At 34.5% G+C, this 20,942-nt stretch overlaps 1 protein-coding gene across 2 annotated transcripts in view; it reads right to left on the bottom strand.

Moving 5' to 3' along the window:
• Positions 1 to 225: 225 nt before the first annotated feature.
• Positions 226 to 20,942, bottom strand: part of AP3B1 (adaptor related protein complex 3 subunit beta 1) — a 167,218-nt gene continuing 146,501 nt past the window's right edge. For both annotated transcript variants that reach the window (XM_084503559.1, XM_084503558.1), the window contains exons 25-27: positions 19,222 to 19,319; positions 13,889 to 14,027; positions 226 to 1,006 (exon numbers count right to left, since the gene is read on the bottom strand). In XM_084503559.1, the coding sequence (XP_084359685.1) occupies positions 853 to 1,006; positions 13,889 to 14,027; positions 19,222 to 19,319 (391 nt within the window). In that variant the 3' untranslated portion in view covers positions 226 to 852. The remainder of the gene's footprint in view (positions 1,007 to 13,888; positions 14,028 to 19,221; positions 19,320 to 20,942) is intronic.

Genomic DNA, 20,942 nt, shown 5'->3' with positions numbered 1-20,942 from the left:
ATGAATAGGCCAACTTGAAAATAGAGAATTATGGGTTTTGTTCATTAACAAAAATATGACTGCATATTAGAAAATTAAAATTGGAGCACAAACACTGTCTACTTTCACAAAAGCAATTTCTTAATGCACATGTGGCATTCAATCTTGTATTTACTTTAAATCGACCAGTTATATACATTACTGACAATCATTATTGGTTCTCTACCAAAGAAAACAGATATCAACTTTCTGCTCATAGCACTACTTTATTGGCACATTAACAAAATATTTGTGAAAATGACATTAAGTGGGAACAACATTCTTACTACATCAGTTCAGGGTTACAATGATTTTCAGGAAGCAAACACAATTTTCTTGTACTTATTGTGCAGTTACACTTACACAATCAAACTTCTCAAAACCACAAACATAGTTTACACAATCAAACTTCTCAGAACCACAAACATAGTTGCTGTGTATGTTGCTGCAACCTATCTGCCATTTTAACACAGTTTTCCAGCAGTGTGATTTCCCTTGAAATTTATAATCCAGTATCTGTCTACTACAGTGGGGAAAAGGAAAATGGGATCAGAGAGGGAAGTACTAGGATAGAACAAACAGGAAATACATTTAAGAATGCAGATAACTGACAGTAAAATGTATGTTCTTTGGTTAGCAAGCAGAAAAAAAGGAGAGGACTTGCATACATGATAGATACACACTAGCATTCTAAAGCAGAAGACAAGAATGTCAAGAGTGTATTCTTCCCCCCACTGCCAGATGGAAGGGCTATTATTATAAATGAAAGGCAGCAGTAGTGGATGCCAGGCACTTTTGTTGTGTGCCAGATTCTGAAGTCCAGATGTAAGCAGGTTACCCTTGGGACAGGACAGGCTTCAGCTCCCGCAGCAGAACAGAACCAATCACGGTTTTCTCTGTGTTTATGATGAGCTGTGCTGTAGAGCTCTCCTTCAGCTCCACTGTGACTAGCATCAGTGACCCACTGTGCACAGTCTTAGCTGCAAACCTAGAGGGAAAAGAAAAGTAAAAAAAATAAAGAGAATTGCTGAGAACCTTCAGGTCATAGACTACTATTACTTCTTTCTGCAAAAGTTAAATGAGCTCATCTATTAACAAAATGCCTCCAATTTCATTAAGCAATTTCAGGGGATAAACCATGAAGACTCAATTCTGCAGAAAATTTCTTCATCATTGTGCAAATATTTTAGTATTTAAGGACAGAAAGGGATTGTGCAAAGCCCTCTATTTAATAAATCAAATAATAAAACATACTTAAATCAAAATATTATTTGAATTCCAATTCTTCAGTTCCTGTACAATACTCAGGAGGTACTTTAGTGTACATGAGCAACCTAAATTCTATGGAGATTTCCATGGAAAAATATCATTTGGTGCCCCAAAGAAAATACAACAGCAGTAAATGTGAGAAAACACTTCCGAAAAGCCAAACGGTTGTACTTTCAGAAAAGTACATTCCTCCTGCTTTCTCAGGAATTAATCCAGGCTAAAAATACTCAAACATCCAACATGATCCTTTCAAGTGATGGCAACAGCAAGACAGCAAATCACTGCATCTGTGAACGCATTTCATCTCCAGAATATTTAATCATAAAAATGTGGTCAATGTTTCTAAATATTTTATGACTAGAAGTCATACAAAGCAAACTGAAAAAAATCCAGATAAAAGTTAGAACTAATGCACCATTACTAAATTCCAAGACATGAAGAACCCACTAATTACATGGAATTAAAAGCAAAACTAGCCTTTTAAGCACTACAATTGACTGAAAAGCCATTTTAGGCACAATGAACTTCTGTCAATCCTGTTAATTCATTCTGCATGCACAGCAAGGCCCAAGAGACGGGATGGAAGAGGATGGCAACAGCCTCGTCCTCCACATCCCGCAAGGAGCACGCCATGCTTTTCTGCTTTTCGTTGTTGTTGGTGGTGGTTACTTGACAACAACCAAGTTTCTGCACATGGGCTTTTGAAAACGCTAACAAGTGCTGAGCAGGTCCGCGACCCAGCCTGACCCCACTTTGTGGGGCCAATCTCCTCTCCTCCTGCTGAAGGACACGTGTCTGAACCGGAGCCATCTGCCTCAATTTGCGCAACATCTTCAGCCACAAAAGGACCCAGTTAGCCCTGACAACAGCGCACAATGCAGAAAAATAAAACTGCTGGGCTGACAGCACGATGTCGGCTATTCAAGAGCAAACCAACTGGTCAGTGTCTCATGTCTGACAATTAGCACGGGCCTCGCAAAGCGCCTGCCCGGGCCCTTAGGGATCTGTTTAATTACCATCAACATAAAGGAGGGAGTTTATCAGGAGATACTCAAAAAACTTCACTCCAGACTTAATTAAAATATTAGCCACTTAAGCAGGAAGCAGGTTCTCTTTAAACGAGATGTAATTTCTGTCTTTTTTTCTTTTTAAACTAAGCATATCAAAATCTCATAACACATTATACTAATTAAGGAAACATGGGGCACTTCTCTAATGTCACCCATCACAGGTCAATCTATTTCTTTTGTCCGGATTATAGATACATTCAAAGACCTCTCTCTTTAATAGGAGATTCTGAAACGACATCACTGCTATAAAAATTAACTACTTAGCTAGTTATATCAATGATTTTGTCTACTTGCACTGCAATGTAAAAGATCACTATTTCTCTTGTTGATTTTGACAGGGGGATAATTATATAAACAATAGTCTTATTAGTCACTTTATTTACTTAACAGTTGTGTCTTGGGGCAACACAGAAGCAGATTATGTCTAAGTATGCACATAAAAAGGTTGGTAGTTGGCACTCCTGCTGTGTTTCATAGCCTTGAGGCTTGATTTTACCCTCTTTTATTAAAACCTGAAAGTGATACGAAGTCAGTGTTCTGTGAAACCCAGGGAAGCCCAAAGCATCAGAGATGAGTTTTGTGCAGATATTTTCACAAGTCTATTTGCCAAATCTGATAGGTGATCAATATTGCTTTTCCGTACCTCTAAAAAGAACACGTAATTAATGTGAGTTTTTATGTCCCTTGAAAAGCATAAAGGGTCTGATATTTGGCTAATTCTACACAAAGTGTTAGTATGCATAATTGGTTTATATCAGTGGTCAGCGATCTGGAGTCACTTAGGGAAAAAAAACTGGAACAGAACGAGACAACTTCTGTTCACCATTGAAAAGGGTGTACAGAAGAACCATGACAGAATATGTTTACCACTGCTTTTGAACTTTGGAAACTGAAATCTGTTCCTTAAAATGAGGAAGAAGTTTCTAAAAACAGTTATAACACAAACTGGTTTATTCAATTGTTGAAACTGAACACAGTTATTAAAAGATGAATCTGTTGACTTCTGGTGACAAGACTTGATCAGTAAAACTGATTTGCTAGTTATTTAGATGTTTTAAAAATGCTGTCATTGAGTAATTTGAGTAGTATCTGATTTTTAGACGATGTACACATTAATGCATCATATATGTTTGCTGTTATTATGAGCCTATGTAAATTTTACAGTACATGTATTCTCCTCTAAATAGTTAAACCAGAAAGCCATTAAAAATCTTTCAGCAGCAAAAATTAATCACTCTCTACAGTAGGTATTTATTCTTTGTGAGAAGCTGTGGAACAGCTTTTATGTTTCCCATGAGGTCAGTAATTATTTTCACTTTTTCTGAAAGTTGATACTGTCTTAAAAGTAGGACTTTGAATCCAAATATTTGAAAAGAAGATACTATAAACAATCAGACTTCATAGTCTCACTCAAACCTAGGAACTGCATCGTCAAACATTCAAATCTAACTTATAAATTGGTTGTTATTAAGTCCAAAATAGAGAATTTGTTCCTTGGGCAACTTGTGGCATAAAACATTATAGTATCAGCTTGGTTCTGTTGCAACAAAGAATGAAGCATTGAGTATGAAAAAACAAACAAACAAAAAACAACCAAACAAGCTAAATGAGAGAACCATTCAGAAAACAGAAACAAATATTTTCTAATAGTTTTAAGATGGCTGTTTCTGTTATAGTGCAGTTATTTGCTAGGTTTCTTTATAATATTACTTCTGAAACTGCTTTTGCATCATTAAAAATATCGAGAAAGATTTGCAGGTGTTAACATTTTCCACACTAAAAAAAAATCAAGACAGAGTAGAAACATGAGAATGTGAGATATATTTGCATATTCTAAGTTTTTTCAAATATATATTTTTAAGAAGAACACTAAATATTCTGAGGCTATGTGACCTGGAAAAAGAGAGGAGGAGTTCACAAATTTACAGAAATATAGTATCTGTAAGTAGGTAAGAAAATATGTATTAAGAATCAAATTCTAAATCAGCATCAGTAAAGCACTGGCATATTTTTAGAAAGCCATTCAGTCTTTCAATAGTTAAAAATCAAATACATTCTTGGTCATGAAATATGATTTTTTAATGGCCGTCATGTAAAAATACCTTATTTGTTGTTAGTTTGAATTCCTAATAAAGGGGAAAAAAACAGACTATCAGGTATTACTATGTGACAGCATTTGGCAAACGCTGGCTTTGTAGTAATTACTGACCTAACTACAGACTAGCAGTTATTTTCCTTTTATTTGTAGGCAGAAGATAGCTGCAATATGCAGGAAAGGCATTTTTATTTGAAAGGATTTTGAAAATTCCAAGCCAGAGAATAGAGTATCAAAGTAACTCACTCTGAAAATATGTTTTTAAAAATTCAACATTTTAAAAAGTGAATTTACAGTTCAACACTATTGGGACATTTGTTTACAGCAGAGCAGGGCTTGTGACACATAATTCAATGGCACTAAAACACATGCTCTCTCTTGTCGGGCACTCTTCTTCATCTTTGATTCTTCCATTTAAGCTAAATTTTCTTCTTTTTCAGTTCTATTGCTTACCAGAAACAGTGACAATGGCACACAGAGGCTAAAACTTTCTTTTTTTTTTTTTTTAAATCTTGCACATTAAGCCTTCAATTACTGCCTGCTGAAGCAGACAGAATCCTATTAGTAAGAAAGACGATCACAAGATACAATGCCCTGCCCTAGCTGTAGACAAATGATTATTCCAAAGTTCACAAATGTGTAATCAAGTTATGCAATGAATATATTCAAAGGATAAAAATACGACTGCAAATTAATCTCCAATTTGTAAATAGAAGAATAAACAACTATGAAGTACATTCCAGTGTATCACATGGAAAAAGAAAAGTCGTTTCAGTACTCTGAATATTTACCTCACTCTGACAAAGTCTCCCTATAATTTTGACTCTGTAATGAGCACTTAATCTCAAAATTGGGTATGTTACTAATTATGTGTCCTGGTTCTATGAATAAGCCTTAGAACATGAAAAAAGAAAGTATTTGGAATAGCATTAATATGAATTAATTCTGACTTGAGGATACAGTAAGCATAATGAAACAAAGCAGAAACATTAAAAAAAAAAAAAAAGAGAGAGAAAAGAAACACCTTTTTCTTAACCTAGTGAATTTAACCTCTCAGAAAAAAACTTTTTTAACACTGACTGGTTATTAGACATGGAAATTAATTAATATTTGTATTAAAAATCATATAAAGATACTTTGAGATGTTTTCTTTTTCAAGACCATTTCAATCTATTTTAACATTTTTCTTAAGATAAATTGTTCAAAATACCTAATTCATTACTACAATTTAGCTTATTTTCAATATTAACAATTTTGAGGTTTAATGAAATTGCAAAATTGTACAAATAAGTTCAATTCAAGTATGTATTAAAAAAAATATTAAAATTTTATTTCTAAAGTAGATTTTGAGTTTGTCTTCAGTTACCAGTGAGCAGTTGCACTGTATTCCGAACAAAAATGCATGAATGCAAATGAGTCCTCAGAACTTACTGTCCAGTACACAGCAGTACTCCGCATGTTCAAAAAGATGCTGCATGAACTTACCTTCACAAAAATTTCCTTTAAGTTCAAAAGCTTCAGCATTATTATACAGAGGTACTTATATCTCCTTCCCAAAACTTCAATAAGCTAAAAACTTGAATCATATTTGCTCCTCACCTAGAAAACTATAATTGTGATACCTGATTTTTTTGTTTTCTCATCTATTCTGTTTGCTTTGTTTTTCTTAAATAATCAGGAGTTTAATATGGTAAGTATTAAAATTAAATCCAGTCCCTCTTTAAAACAGGCTATAAATTTTCATTTGCAAAAAATTTATTTAATTCCAAGAAAGTACTTCACCTTACAGAAATACATTAAAATATTAAACCTGCTCAGAGATTTTTCAAATCAAATATATACTCTTCTTCAGCTAGTTTAAGTGTTAAATGTTTTTTGTTTAACCAACTGACTCAGAAGGTTCCTGTTTGTTGCTCAAAGAAAATGCTGCACGTATTTTTCACTTTACAGCATTCTGATACAAAAGCAGTGCTGTCCTCTAGTGGACAGCAGACAAGCAAGGCTATAACCATCTATTCCGATTAACCTTGTATCCAAAATAACTCACTCATATAATTTTAATATTAAGCTCAAATTTGATTTCTTAAAGTTATTTTTAAATCTTGCAATCCCCATGCAAGCTCCTTAGATATAGTAAAATATTTTAAATATTAAATGCCTTTAAATATTAAATGATGGTGCTGTAAAAAGACATTCTCTTGGATCAAGTATCTTGTACCAGTTAATCAGCATCTTCATATGCTAATAATACATGAAAATAGTATTAGTACATGCAGAGCCCATTTGTAAACAGTGAGGAAATTCCAGATTTTGGGACATTAGGATTTGATTGAGAAATATATAATAGAAACTACTGAATGAGTATTTAAAACTTCTAGTTTTCTTTTTATTTGGAATAAAAATATTTACCAAACAATAGTGACTAATAGAAAAAGTTTCAGCACAGGCTGACAAAAAAAAAAAAAGGTAAATGGTTAGTTAGCCTACCGGGGTCACTAAGAGACCCAACATTTATTTATTTATTTTAAATCTAGGATTCTACAATAAAGTAAGAAAATGTTAGGAGCTTACAGCTCCTGGCAAAAAGGAGGGCTAAAATACCAGTGGACAGGCAAATACCATTCCACCTAGAATTCTGTCACCTGCAGGTAAAGGCTAATAGAGAAACTCTTTTGCTTAGGGCATCTAGCCTTTTAATTAATTCTTACTAGAGAAGTTAGGAAGCAAAATCAAGGCTGCATGTCTGTTACAAGTTTATTTACTTGGCTACCCATTGCAGCTCTCTTGAAGAGTAAAAAAAGACGACTGGCCCAACAGCTAAAAAACCATGGAAGCAGAACAGTCCACATAACTGCTTCAAAGGAGCTACTGCCAGAGGTAGATTTCACTTCATTTGTGCTCTCAGACAAGCCAATTACTTAGTAAAAAATCTTAGAAAAAATTTTCTGTGTGCACACAGAGCAGAAAAGGTCTTTAAAAAAGACTTACTGGATTTATACGATGTATTTGTCAACTCCTGAGACCACATTTCTCTCCATATGGAGATCCAAATATATATACACAGTAGCTGAGAAATACTGAGATTGCTTATATGTTATAAATATATGATGTATTATATACATTTTAAACATGTAATCTCATTATACCGAGATTGTTAATTGGAGATAGTATATAAATGATAAAGAATTTATACATGTAATTCTCATTAATTTCTATGCTATGTTCATACTTCAATAAATGTGTGACTGTCCTTCCTTTCTGACATGTTGGAAATGACTACAGTTTTTAGTTACGGTAAGCTGATGGGGCCTGATCACCAGCTTTCTGTGACCTCTTCCAATTTAGTATAAACTGGAAGATGACACACACAAAGCTTTTCCAAGTGAACTCCTTCAAAGCAGGAGTTTGTTCAATACATACGTACCTACATACATGCACAGTCACACACCTTTTCTCCCCAAATTAAGTGCTGTTGGATTAAAGAGATGTGGGGAGGATAACATTACTAAGCATGCCATTCTCTGATAATCAAAATTGTCTGTAAACAAAACCCTCTTTCCTTTGAGAATCAGTCTGCCAATATAACATAAATGGGACATGACAGGTTGCAAAATGATAAAAAGGGGTGAATTCCATCAGACTGTCAGGCTGATGCATGGGGTGGGGAATAAAGGCTACTGCAAAACAAGTGTTGATCCTTGGGTTTCTTCTTCTTTTTTTTTTTTTAAATTTTTTTTTTTTTAAAGCATTTCATGCAAGTTTCGATACTGTGTCTAGTTGCTTTTATGTTCTTCAGGTTTTTGATGCCTATCCACTGCAATGTGCTCTCACTGTCATGTTACATGATTTCCACAGCATGTTTTTGATTTAGCTAAAATAATGCAAGCCTCCAAAAGACAGGTAGAAAACATTTAACATCCTGTTAAATACTTACTTATCCACAAAACGACATAAGTTATGAGTATGTTGAATGATGTATTACACAAAGCAAGCTCTGAACAAACTGATGTATCTGTATGGAGAAGTCAAATGTCATTAACAATTACAGACGCCTGAAGCAGCGTAGTCATTGCATGCAATGCTGTACTTCAGCTAGCTAGACCTGCCCCAGCAATGAACAGAAGTACCATTTTTTGGGCTTTTTGTTTAAAAGCTACCTTGTTTGCTGTTAACTCAGGTGCCTATGACACATGCTAAGAGACAGATACATCCTCCATCTGAAAGTTCTGTTGATCCATCAGAAGAAAATACTGCTTTGAGAATGACTACTTTAATGGAGTGTATTACACTCACTATTGCAAAAATTGAAAACGGCTGCCCAGAAGCAGATTAAGGCTTCAGTGTGGAAAAGAACAAAACTGAGTCTTGATTTTCTCCAGAAACTCACATCGCCCCATGTTGGGTTGTTGAAATTAGAGACTTGACTATCTCAAATTATATGACTGAAGGTAATGCTGTCATGTTTCTCTATAAGTGCTGGCCAGTGGTTAAGGCCATGACTGGCTGAATAGAGGTAAGTAGATTACAGTATGATCACTTTTTAACCCAACTATTTACTGTTTCCTAATTGTTGATTCCCTCCAAAATCCAACAACAGCACCAGACTAGTTGAATGGATTATTAAACTTGTTGAGGTTAAATAAAATCTGTTCTTCATATCCATTCTGATGGGTTCAGACTTCTGTCTCACTGACTGATTAGGCAGTGTGCAAGTAAACTCTTAAAGAATGAAAACTGTGGAAAAGATGCTCTACACTTTATCATTTTGCAGAGCCATGGTCACTGAGGGAAATAATATTACTTTATTCATACTGTTTAAAAAATGCTTCAGAGAGTGAAAGGTGGAGAGATAATTCAAGAAGACTCTAATTACCATCCCTTTAAACATATATTCTGACATCAATAGAATCACACAAGCATAAACCAAAGTGGAAGAGTAAAGAAGTAAGTCCAGTTTGTGATCCCACCTCTGAAAGGATGTTTCTGGTAAATTCTAATGCAAATGACTCCAAAGTATTTGCGCGATATTTTGGAGGCAGTGGAAACATTATCTGTATTTCCATTATTTCCTTTCTAAGTCAAATTACCCTGAGATATCTTTCACTCATCTAAAAGCCTTTATGTAAGACTGTATTTTGACACTTTCAAGAGAGTCATAAGACCATTCAAATCCTTCTTATAACAAGTAAAGTTTGCAACTCATTTTCTCAACCATTGTCTGTTGCCTTCTGCTATATTCAAATTGAAGAAAATGAGAATTACCTATTCTGGTGGGAGGTTATGGAGCTGAAAATAAAGAAAGAAGAAAGAGACACAGCTTCTAGAATATTCATCTCAGAGCAAGTAAGCAACAGATTTTGAAAATAACACTAGCATTAAGGATGTTTCTGGATAAATAATGCTCATGTTGGTTGAAAAAAATACTGAAAATCTTGAGTTCAGTAGTGTCTTTGTCTTATCACATTTTGAAATAGAAGAGAACATTCTAGAATTTATATTTTATATATAAAGCAATGAGTATTATTGTACAACTAGAGACAGGGAATTGAAGGCATGATTCAAAGACCAATCAACTTTGAGAGAATAAATACCCTCTATTTTGTATCCTCTTGTCTTGAAGATGCAAAAATTCCTGTCCGACGGCAGATATATTTCAACTTAAATGTACTTGTTGGTCCTTAAATGTGGCTATTTGGACTGATTTCTCTGTAGGAAAAAACATACTTTTCTTTCAATGTCTTTGCTTGTAGATACTCCAGTGGTGTCCACAGACATGGTATTAATTGCAAGGCAGAAGCCTGGGACTTTTCCTAATTCTTTTTAAAATGATTTGGTCAACATCTATATGCTCTTCAACCTGTTTACACCCTTCATCTCTTAAAATATTTTCTTAGAACCCAGAAAGGGCTCTAAGATTTCTGCAACAATCAGGCTTGTGAAATATTTTAAGAAAAACAATGCACACTGTTTTTGGTGAAGTTTTCAAATTCTGGGAGACATTGTATTTCCTGCTCTCAAAAAAAAATGTCTTTAAATTCATTTCACGTTTTTGCTTTTAGTAGAGGTCTTACAACTGAAATAGTACTTCCCCTTGACAACAAAAGCAAGAGAGGTCAATATACAAGATAGTCAAATCCTGTGAAGAGCATAAACATGTACTTTATGCAGCCTTGCAAGGCAGAGAGACCTAATAGCTTGTATAAAGCTACCTAATTTTAGGTGCAGATTACTATACTTAAGCAAGTAAAATAGCACAGCAAATTTATTTTGCAAAAATATGAGTACAAATCTGCAGATTTGTGTTCTGATATTTATTGTGTTTAGATTTTTTTTTTTTCAGGTATCACTTAAAATAAATAAAACAGGTCAGAAAATAAAGTCTAAAATATAATCAACTGTATCATCTGGCATTTTGTTCTTTACTTACTATCAGTTTAATTAGTATTTCATGTAATTATAAAAAATCAGCAACCATATGTTAAAAAGAGCAAAAATGCATGTAAAAAGCATTGCTATACTGTGATATGGACTGACATATAGCTGATATATTTGACAAGTTTACATTTACTTCATTTTTCACTGGTGATTGCATGCTATTCCATTGATATTTGTTGCAAGTATTTGTTTTCAGACCTTCAGAGTAGTTGCCTTAGTGATTTTATGTGGTGCAAAATGCAGTCCTAAATAGGGTTATCAATTTAAAAAGAAGTAATTTGGTCCCACCAACATGACAACATCTTCGTCATGAGTGCAAATATTCTCAGACTGAAAAAAAAACACAAGTAACATGTGCCTGTTCATACTCATTAGATAAGCTTGTATTCTACTATACTATTGCATTTTGAATGAGTATATTTCACTACCAGACAATATATATTTCTTGCCATTAGCAGTCATTCAGTAATACTCTAGTTGGGAATGACCAACCGAGAGGTTAATGCAATTCAGACTGCAAAGTGCAGAACAACAATGTCTGTTTAAAAATAGTACTGCTTTTCCCATGTACTAAGCACTTCCAAGAAGTTGAACTCAACTAGTCCTCACAGAATGGCATAATGAGCTGAAACAAGTTCTTGTATGTAATTTTTTTCTTCCCAAATACCACTTGCAATAAAACAAACAGGAAAAATCACAATACTATTGAAGAAGAAAAAAAATATTTCATGATATTTTCATCAAATTAATTACTCCTTTGTCAAGGTAAAAGCTGAATGTTTATTTTACCATCTTGAAATGGTGCATGTTTTATTTAAATAAAACATCCTGAACTTCTTACATCCACAATATTTTGCAAGAATAGATTCAATTTTTGTTAACTGTAATGACAGAGTTGATTTAACCCAAATATATCTATACATTTTATAGGTATGTATAAAAATATTTTAGTTATTTGTTTTAGGGATTTTAAAGTATTCATTAACTATGAATAATAATACCTATAAAAAATAATCTATCTCAAATTTTCATTTATCTAAGTCTGGGATTCTTTAATGATAACAGCAGCATTTAAAAGATGACCAAGCAGGTTCATCACAGTATCAATTAGTTAATGTTCCCATTCCTGATCTCAGTTAAAAAAAAAAAAAAAAAAAAAAAAAAAAAAAAAAAAAAAGCAAATGAAAACTACATAGTATCTGTGAACTCCACAGCAAAGTAAATGATGGACTGTTTTCTAAGTACCCCTTACTTCTGGGAAGTTCTGGTAAGGTTCTGGTTATGTTGTTACAACTCGTCTTCTTTTCCTGCTGGACATTATAAACACAAACCATTCTGCAACTACTATAGCAAAAAAAAAAACACTTTCAGCCCTGATTTCAAGATGCTCTAAAATGTTCTGAATACTTTACTTCAGACCTAACAGAACATGCCTTCAACCACTATCTCTGAAGGTGCATACTCAACAGCAAGTACATATTCAATTTAGTTACTGTTGGTTATAGACTCTCTTTCATGAAAAACTTCCTCCTTTTTAAGGAAGTGCAAGAGAAAGTAAGATCAAATTAGAAACTTGTGGACAAACAGAAAACCCATGGCTGAGTTAGGAACTAAGCTATTATTTTAGGTAGCCTTTTTGAGACTCGGTCAGAAGACAATCCATCCCTATGTACTAAGTCTCATGTGATGGATAGGGTAAAGGTGAAGAACACCTACATAACATAGACACTTTAGTCTCTCTTGATTGACACTCTCACCTAGTCTTTGAATTGATGTTGAGAACGCAGGCTGTATAGATCCCTCAGGGACGCAACAAATGAGGACTCTTTCACGGAGGAGCAGGTGTCAATAGTGACAATCATTTCAGTGCAATCGCACTAGCTGTACCGTGTTTTTATGGTGAAACAGAATTTTATCATTGACCATATCAAATACATAGGAAAATCCAGCTGGGTTAATGTTAATGCAATGCAATACGAATGCCCAGTGATGCAAAAAAGACTAAATCCAAAGAAGAGAAATAATCAGGTTATTAGTCCTGTGTAGGTTACATGACTCTCACCATTCCAAAGAGCCATCTCAGTCAGCAAAATTTCAAAGAAAAAGATTGTTTTTTGCTTTAAGAGGAGATGCTTTGCTTTTACTTAAACAGCAAAATTTGGGAGGCAAAGTTAACAGCTTCCAGTAATGTGTTGCTCTTGTTATATGTCTACTCAGTTTTCCATACACAGCACTTTTTCTGTTTGCTCTTGTAACAAGTGAGAAGCCATACAGATTCATTAGACTAAATATTTCCAGTCAACCACATTAAAATCTGTGATTAACCAATAGCCATATCTATTTAGCTTATGTTCTGTACCACAGCTTTTGGATGGAATGGATTGATCTACAAGTAACATCAGAAATTAGACAGGTCCAATGGCTTTCTTGGCTGATGAAAATTACTGGTTTTCCTTGCACATATACAGGAAGGAGAAGAAAATATTCAATGTAATGTTCACCCTGCATTTTAAAAGATCTTCATCTAATTAAAAATAAGATAATCATGTCCTAGGTGTACATAGCTGGATACCATAGATTAAAAAAAATATAAATGTGGAAAAAACAAGCTTCTTATCACAGATGATAAATCCAGATAAAGACTTATTTTCAGAAATAGAAACAAAAGTCAGAAAGACATGTAGATGCTCCTTAAAGTACATTGCTTTAAAAAGGCTATCTTTTCTCTTTGAAACGAAAGTAGGAAACAGAGAATACCCCAAACTGTGTCCAGTAAGGTCTAGATATTTGATGTACTATACATATACAAATAAAGAACAAAAAATACTCTGGTTAATAATACCTAGTCAGGATTCTATGTCGCAGTCCAAGGTGCATACTTTATCTGTTAATGATGTAGATAATAAATTTTTCTCTAATATTATAAAAATGTTGATGAATTTAAAACCAACTAAAATTCATATTAAAAGATGAACCCCCTATAAATGACATGCATTCTTACCTGTGTATGTTGTCTTGACCAGAAGGGACTACACCCAGGTTTGCTGCCTTCACTACTTTCTCAATTATTACAAGACTAGTAGAGTTCTGTGGAGCAACAGCTATGGTAGCAGATGTCTCATTCATTCCTGTCAGCATCCCTGAAACATTAAGTATTTCATTATAAATTCTTTTTATTTGTTTGCTTATTATGCTTAAAACCAAAATAAGAGATTTCTCAACATGAAAAAAATGCACCTTCATTACAAGTTAAATCATACGTTGAGAAACAATTTTATAAGAAATTACATAATTACATCAGCTTAATATATTATTTTCAAGGCCCTGTTACTAGAAATAAATTACTAATAACTGGACAATGATATGTGTGATACTAATGCAACTGTGAAATCAGGATGGTTGTTCTTAAAAATAATAACTTAAAAGAAGAATGTAAACACAGAAATGAAATATAAAGTAAGATAGATTTGGAAATTCCAGTTTATGTAAGATCATATACAAAGATACCTTCTAATCTTTCAATCATAAAACCATAGTACTTAATTATAATTTGAAATCCAATTGCTAGAAGTAAACTTGAAATTCAGATAGTCATCAGATCAATTTAGTTCCTGAGGACAAAGTCATCACATTAGAAACTGGGAAATTCAGTTAGTATCCACCTCTTTAAAATGTCATGATAAACTTTTTGATTAAAATAATTTGAATATCAGTATAAAATAGAACTGAAATATCGAGATTATATCTGAACACATGACAAAAAAAAAAAAAGAGTAAAGAAAATGTTCAAGGTCATTTTAACAAACACAACAAAACAAAACACAAACCACTTTTCTCTCCTATCAAAATCCATTGTTTAGAAGAATAATTTGCAGGACACTTATGCTGATTAAAACCCAACAGTAACTACATCTTTGTATCATTGTGTGTGTATTTTTTTACATTATGAGCAGAAACTGAAAACACAAACAATGGAACACAGTACTTTTGGCAGAAATGTGAAGCATGTGAAATCCACAATAACATTAATAATGAAAACAATACAAAACTCTCAAAAGCCTAATATTTTAGGGCTGCACATGCAGTTCTAACCCGTAGCAAACAACATGAAGATGCTGAGTAGAGCAATTAAAAAAATAAATCCAACATTTTAATGCACCAGAATGTGCATTAGCTGCTGTCAGAAAATAAGAAATATCAAAGTAAAAATAGAACAGCTTATGAGTAAATAATGGGATATTTTTGAACATGATCTGCACTTGAAGAGAACAAAAATAAGCATGCAACTTCTATAAAAATCAGTTTTATCTTGGGAATAGTACATTCTGTTTCAAATTGTTTAACTTCACTATTAGGCAAAAGCTTTAAAAACTACATACGCAGACTAAAACTGCTTTTAAGCAAAGCATGGGGACTGACATAACACTGCTGAGAGATGTGTGTACTCATTTAGGATTTAAACCTTCTCCATTAAGCTCTATTGAAGAGCAAATGCTGAATAAATGAATGCAACTATGTTTATGTTAAAAGCCTGTTTCCCGCAGCATGTAATTAAAGGAAATGTTGTACAAAGCCAGTACTTTTGTCAAGCTCCTGTAAATGGAAAGATGGATAGCACTCAGAGAAGTGAATGCATTGCTTCATATTTAACCTTAACACTCTTGTCATTAATGGTTTGTCTAACTTGTTCTATAAAAGACAAGGTACTGCTCCATTGAAGTAAAATTAAAAAAATCAACTAAACCATGCTTTTCAGAACAGAAGATTCATTATCGTCGACTAATGTATTGGCATAAAGCAAAGTAACATCCTATCAAGTAAGGCACACATTCAATCTGCCTTTCCACCCCCCTTTATTTTTAACTCATGCTGTTTTATTGTTATAGGCAATTTGTACCACTCAGCATGACAGTGTAAACTGAATCAAGATTAATTTACATGCAAAAGAACACTTAGGAGAGCAGCATGGTAAGCAAATGTATTGTCTCGATTGCTGAGGTGGAAAAGAACCTGGAAAGAAAAAAGGGTGCTCTAATTAAGGGGCATCAAATATGATTGCTCGTGGTAGTCAAGGGCCAGAAAATAGTAAATGTCCAACCATTTAAAGAATTAGCATCTTGCTTGTTAGGAAGACAAGTTGGATGCATAAATTTTAATAAAATTAAGTAAACAATTTGTTTACTCAATCAAGTTTCTTTTTTCCTTTTTCTTAAAATAAATACACTTAAACACTTTTTAAAAATAATTGACAAAATTATTTTAAAACATGTCCATAAGTAGGGGGGGAGGGAGTCCTTATAGTTGAAGTAGTTTTACTTGGCTCTTTTAAAAACATAATAAAAATTCTGAGTAATACCCTGTTGTAACAATCACACGCCACCTTTAATATTACATAGAACATCAAGATCTAAGGAAACTCAAGTCAGAGCATAGAACAGCAATTAATCTGGGTTAACTAATTGATACAATGAAATAACTGTACACATTTTTAATGGTAAAAGGAACTGAAATTGGAAAAGATATGTTAGCTACCGGATTGGTCCTATTCTTAAACAAGCCAAGGGTAGTTTTGCTATTGATATTAAAAAAATAAAAAATAAAAAATGGGTGAAAATCTGGATACAGAGTTCCCAACAGCACGCGTCTCACTTGTACCAAATTCCTGTTAAAGAATCCAGACTTATTCTTGAGGAAGTGATGTACAATAGGATATAAAATCCTGAGGCCTGAAGATCAGTAAAAATATTTAACCAGCGAGGTAAAAAGTAGTCTGTCAATACCATTCTTATCCACTGCTTCCAAATTGTCAATCTCAGCATTAACATTAACTTAGCAGCTGCCCTGCAGCATTACCTCAGGAGGATTCCCCAGTTCAGAACTGGAGGAAAGGCAAGATGGTGTAAGCAAGGCTAACCATATCATGTGCAGCATGTGCATAAATACAGCTTTCGAGGTTTGCCGCTACCACTAGATAACCTCCGCAGCCATGAATATTCAATAACCTGTCTGTTTTCCTCTCTTTATGCCATCAGGAAGAAAATGGAAATACACAAATGTAACAGACAATGCAAAACAGCATAGTGTAATTGAGTAAAGATGTGAAGCAATGAATTGTCTTCTATGTATCAGTATAATACTGGGTATTTCTCTTTAGCATTCTTATTAGATTACACACACAATTTAGATGTAAAAATCCTTAAAACCCATACATATTCTCATTCTCCCCCAATATAGTCTTGCATTTCTAATATTCTCCTCACTCCTTCACTGTTTTTTACCTATTTGTTTTGGTTGCAAATAAAATAAGGCATCTCCAGGTACAAGACTTGTAACATCTTAAGTCCATAAAGGCAAGGAAAAAAAACAAAAAAAGAAAAAAGGAGAAGCATGATAAGTGAAAAACAAGTTATATAAATCAGATTCATTTGGAGAATACAGACAAATGGAAGTTAAACACAAAATAGAATAATACATAGTAACTTCTAAACTGCCCCGCATTTATTACTGTAATTCAGATTTTTCATTTATCAAGAGCACATAGTAATTCTCTCCAAATACTAGCTGTTCCTAGATACCTGTAATAAATACTGAGGTAAAATTTGGAACTGAGACTTCTATTGCTAAAAATATTTTGAAACTGCTGATATTTATAACAACAAAGATGCAATAGAAAAGGGTTTTAAACCTGTGGTAAATTTGCTAGCATCAAGTCCTGCATCAAAGAAAGAATTCAGGAAGACAGAGAGAGCAATACAGAAATGCCAAGAGACCTTCATGGATTTACAAATACTTCATATAAACAAATTTTCAAATAGCTTTATTCAGAGTAGCCTTTCTGCTCTATTAAACATAGCAAACAGCTGCCAGATTTATTCAGACAAATAATCAACAACCATAGAAGTAAAATGGCAGAAGAAAAAGGAATTTTGGCAACAACTCCACAGAGGACCACAGCTATTCTCCAAGTACACTTCTTCTATGTGCTCGTGGTTCTGTATGGCCAGTCAGGAGGAAAAAAGCCCTCAGTCACAGCAAAACATACAAAAGCTCTATTGAAATATCACAAAGCAAGCAAATATAAAAACATGGAGGAAGAAGCATAGTAACCTGCTTTCCTTTCACTACAACCTCAGCTACAAATTTTAGAAGGGAATAGTTTAAAATAAATGTGCCACAGCCTCATTCAATCACTCACCTTGGGTTGCTGAGCAGGTATAAAGCAGAGAGGCAGGCTTTAGCCAGCAAAGGGTAAGAACAGCAAATAAGTATCAATGGGTTAAGAAAACAAAGCACAATCCTAACTTTTCATTGCAACAGTAAGCTTAACTGAAAATGATACAAGCAATATTTAAACTACTTTCTTAATCATTCAAAAATACAAAAGCCAAGAACTGTTCAAAAGCAATAATTAATAATACATAGCATGACTCATTGGTGTTGTTGACTGCTTGATGGATATACTGAGTTTCTGAGCCTTACACAGCAATGAGATAGGATCCCATGGGTATATTCTCATCTCAATGTGAAGAGATTTACACATGTAAATCCCCATACATTGAGATAGATGAGTAAACACTATTACATTTGAATGCACCCAAAATGCAATAATTTATATTTTGAGATGTCCAAGAGCTACATTCAAATTAAGGGTAACAGCATGAATTGTTCCATTTAACAACAAGTCAAAGCTAACTACAGTTTTCTCTAATTATTTTGTATAAAACATTCGAGTCACTAAAAGCTCTTACGAAGCTTCAGACTAGGAGCACAAACTTACATTCTTTAGAGACACGACATTAGAATAATGCCTGCTGAAGTACAAAAAAGATATCACACTTCTAAAACATTATTCTGATAATGTCTTTATATGAAGTGCTTGAAGGAAGAAGATGAAACTTCAAAGTAGCTGAAGAACGCGTACACTACTAGTATTGAAAAGTAGCCTTAGAAAAAAAATACTAGTAAAGACAGACACCATATCAACGTGTGTTTGATTTATTTCTTGGAGCTGGGGTTCCAACTTTCTGCTTTCCTGCTAGTAGGAAACTCATTATTATTTCATAATAGGAAGCCAAAACTCTCTGAGCCAAAAGTTCCAGGGTAAATGGTGAGATTTGTGTTTTTAAAGGGACACCAAACACCTGTCAAATAGCACTGCATGTCCTTTTAAAGATGTTTTAAAATTAAATCATTAGTATCAGACTGAATACTAATAGAAACTAACACAAGCAGTTACACTGGAAGCACTTGCTGTACACTTTGAAATTGATAAAGCCACACAACCTCTTCTGATCCACATATGTTTATTGAAGCTCCTGAAATAGTATTTCCCACCTTGCTCCTTCTTAAAGTCTTTCTCTGACATAGTGACAGGCAAAAGCAGTTCTCCGACAGGGGGCTGAATGTTAACATTGAAATGATCATCCTTCGTGCTGCAAAAAGAGAAGTTAAGGAGATTCAATCAAGTGCTTAAAAATAGAATTGTACTTATCAGCTCCAAATTTACTACGAAATCTCTAAACAGTATAAAAACTACCTGATTTCTACCTTGTTAATCCAAAAATCTGCTAATTCCTTATATCACTAAAGCTGATCCATCATCACCAGTACAAATATAGTGTGAAATAATATATAAATATATAAATAATGCGAAATATAGTGTGAATACTCTCATATTTCTGTAATGGTAGCTTCTACTCATGATAACGTTTATTTGTAATCTATACAGCATCAAACAAACTATATCCTTATAAAATTATTTATTTCTCAATTCTTTTGATAAAAATTTTATTCACAAATTCTGTCATCAGCAACAGCTGTCCCAGAAACAGGACTAAACCTATCAAAGATATACATTATGACAAAAAGCACTATTGTGGTGTCCCGTCCCCTCCCATAAAAAAAGAAATATATAAAAACAACAAATTTGGGAGTGGAAAAATGATTTTGTAACATTTTCCATATCTAAATACAAATACAGGATAATGATTGATTTAAACTATGTCTAGTAGTATACTACTATCAAATATTATAGATTCCTCCTCAAGAAATAAATCCCATACCCTGAAGAGGATCAGGTCTGGGAATACTTAAGCAAACTGGACATTTTTAAATCCATGGGCCCTGATGGGATGCACCTATGAGTGCTGAGAGCACAGGCAAATATCACTGTGATGCCACTCTCCATAATCTTTGTGCTATTATGGCAACTGTGAGAAGTGCCTGTGGAGGAAAGCAAACATAACTCAAAAAGGGCAAGAAGGAGTACACGGGGAAGTACAGGCTGTTCAGCTTTCTATCGATCCCTGGCAAAGTGATCAAACAGTGCAATAGCACATGGAGGCAGAAGAAAATCACCAGGAGTAGTCAGCGTGGATTCACCAAGTGCAAGTCCTGCCCAGCCAACCTGATGAGCTTCTGTAATGAAATCACCAGCCTGATGGATAAAGGAGGAACCATCAGTATTGTCTTCCTAGACTCCACGAAGAAATCTGACACTGTCCCCCGTAAGATCCTCCGAGGGAAGCTGCTGAAGCATGGGCTGGATGAGCAGTGTGGTGGATCAACACCTGGTTGAACAGCTGGGCCTCGAGGGTAGTGCTCGGTGGTGCAAAGTGGTTGGAGGCCAGAAATGAGCAGCGTACCCCAGGGGTCACCACTGGGTCCAGTCCTGTTTAACATCTTCAGTAATGAGCTGGACAGTGGGGTAGAGTGCGCCCTCAGTACATTTGTGGATGACATGAAGCCAGGGGGAGTAGCTGATTCTCCAGAAGGCTGTACTGCCATCCAGAGGGACCTCCACAGGCCGGAGAGGTGGGCTGACAAGAATCCCATGAAGTTCAACAAGTGCAGAGGGCTGCCTCCGGGGAGGAACCACCCCAGGCACCAGGACAGGCTGGGGGCCACCCATCTGGAGAGCAGCTCTGCAGGAACAGACCTGTGGTTGCTGGTGAGCACCAAGCTGAACGTGAGCCAGCGATGGGCCCCTGCTGCTAAGAAGGCTGACGGTATTGGCTGCATTAGGCAAAGTATCGCCAGCAGTCAGGCGAGGTGAT

Source organism: Aythya ferina (genome assembly GCF_964211825.1).
Source record: "Aythya ferina genome assembly, chromosome: Z".
Lineage (NCBI taxonomy): Eukaryota > Metazoa > Chordata > Aves > Anseriformes > Anatidae > Aythya > Aythya ferina.
The sequence above is the reverse complement of the archived record's forward strand: the minus strand, read 5'-3'. Positions and strand labels throughout refer to the sequence as shown.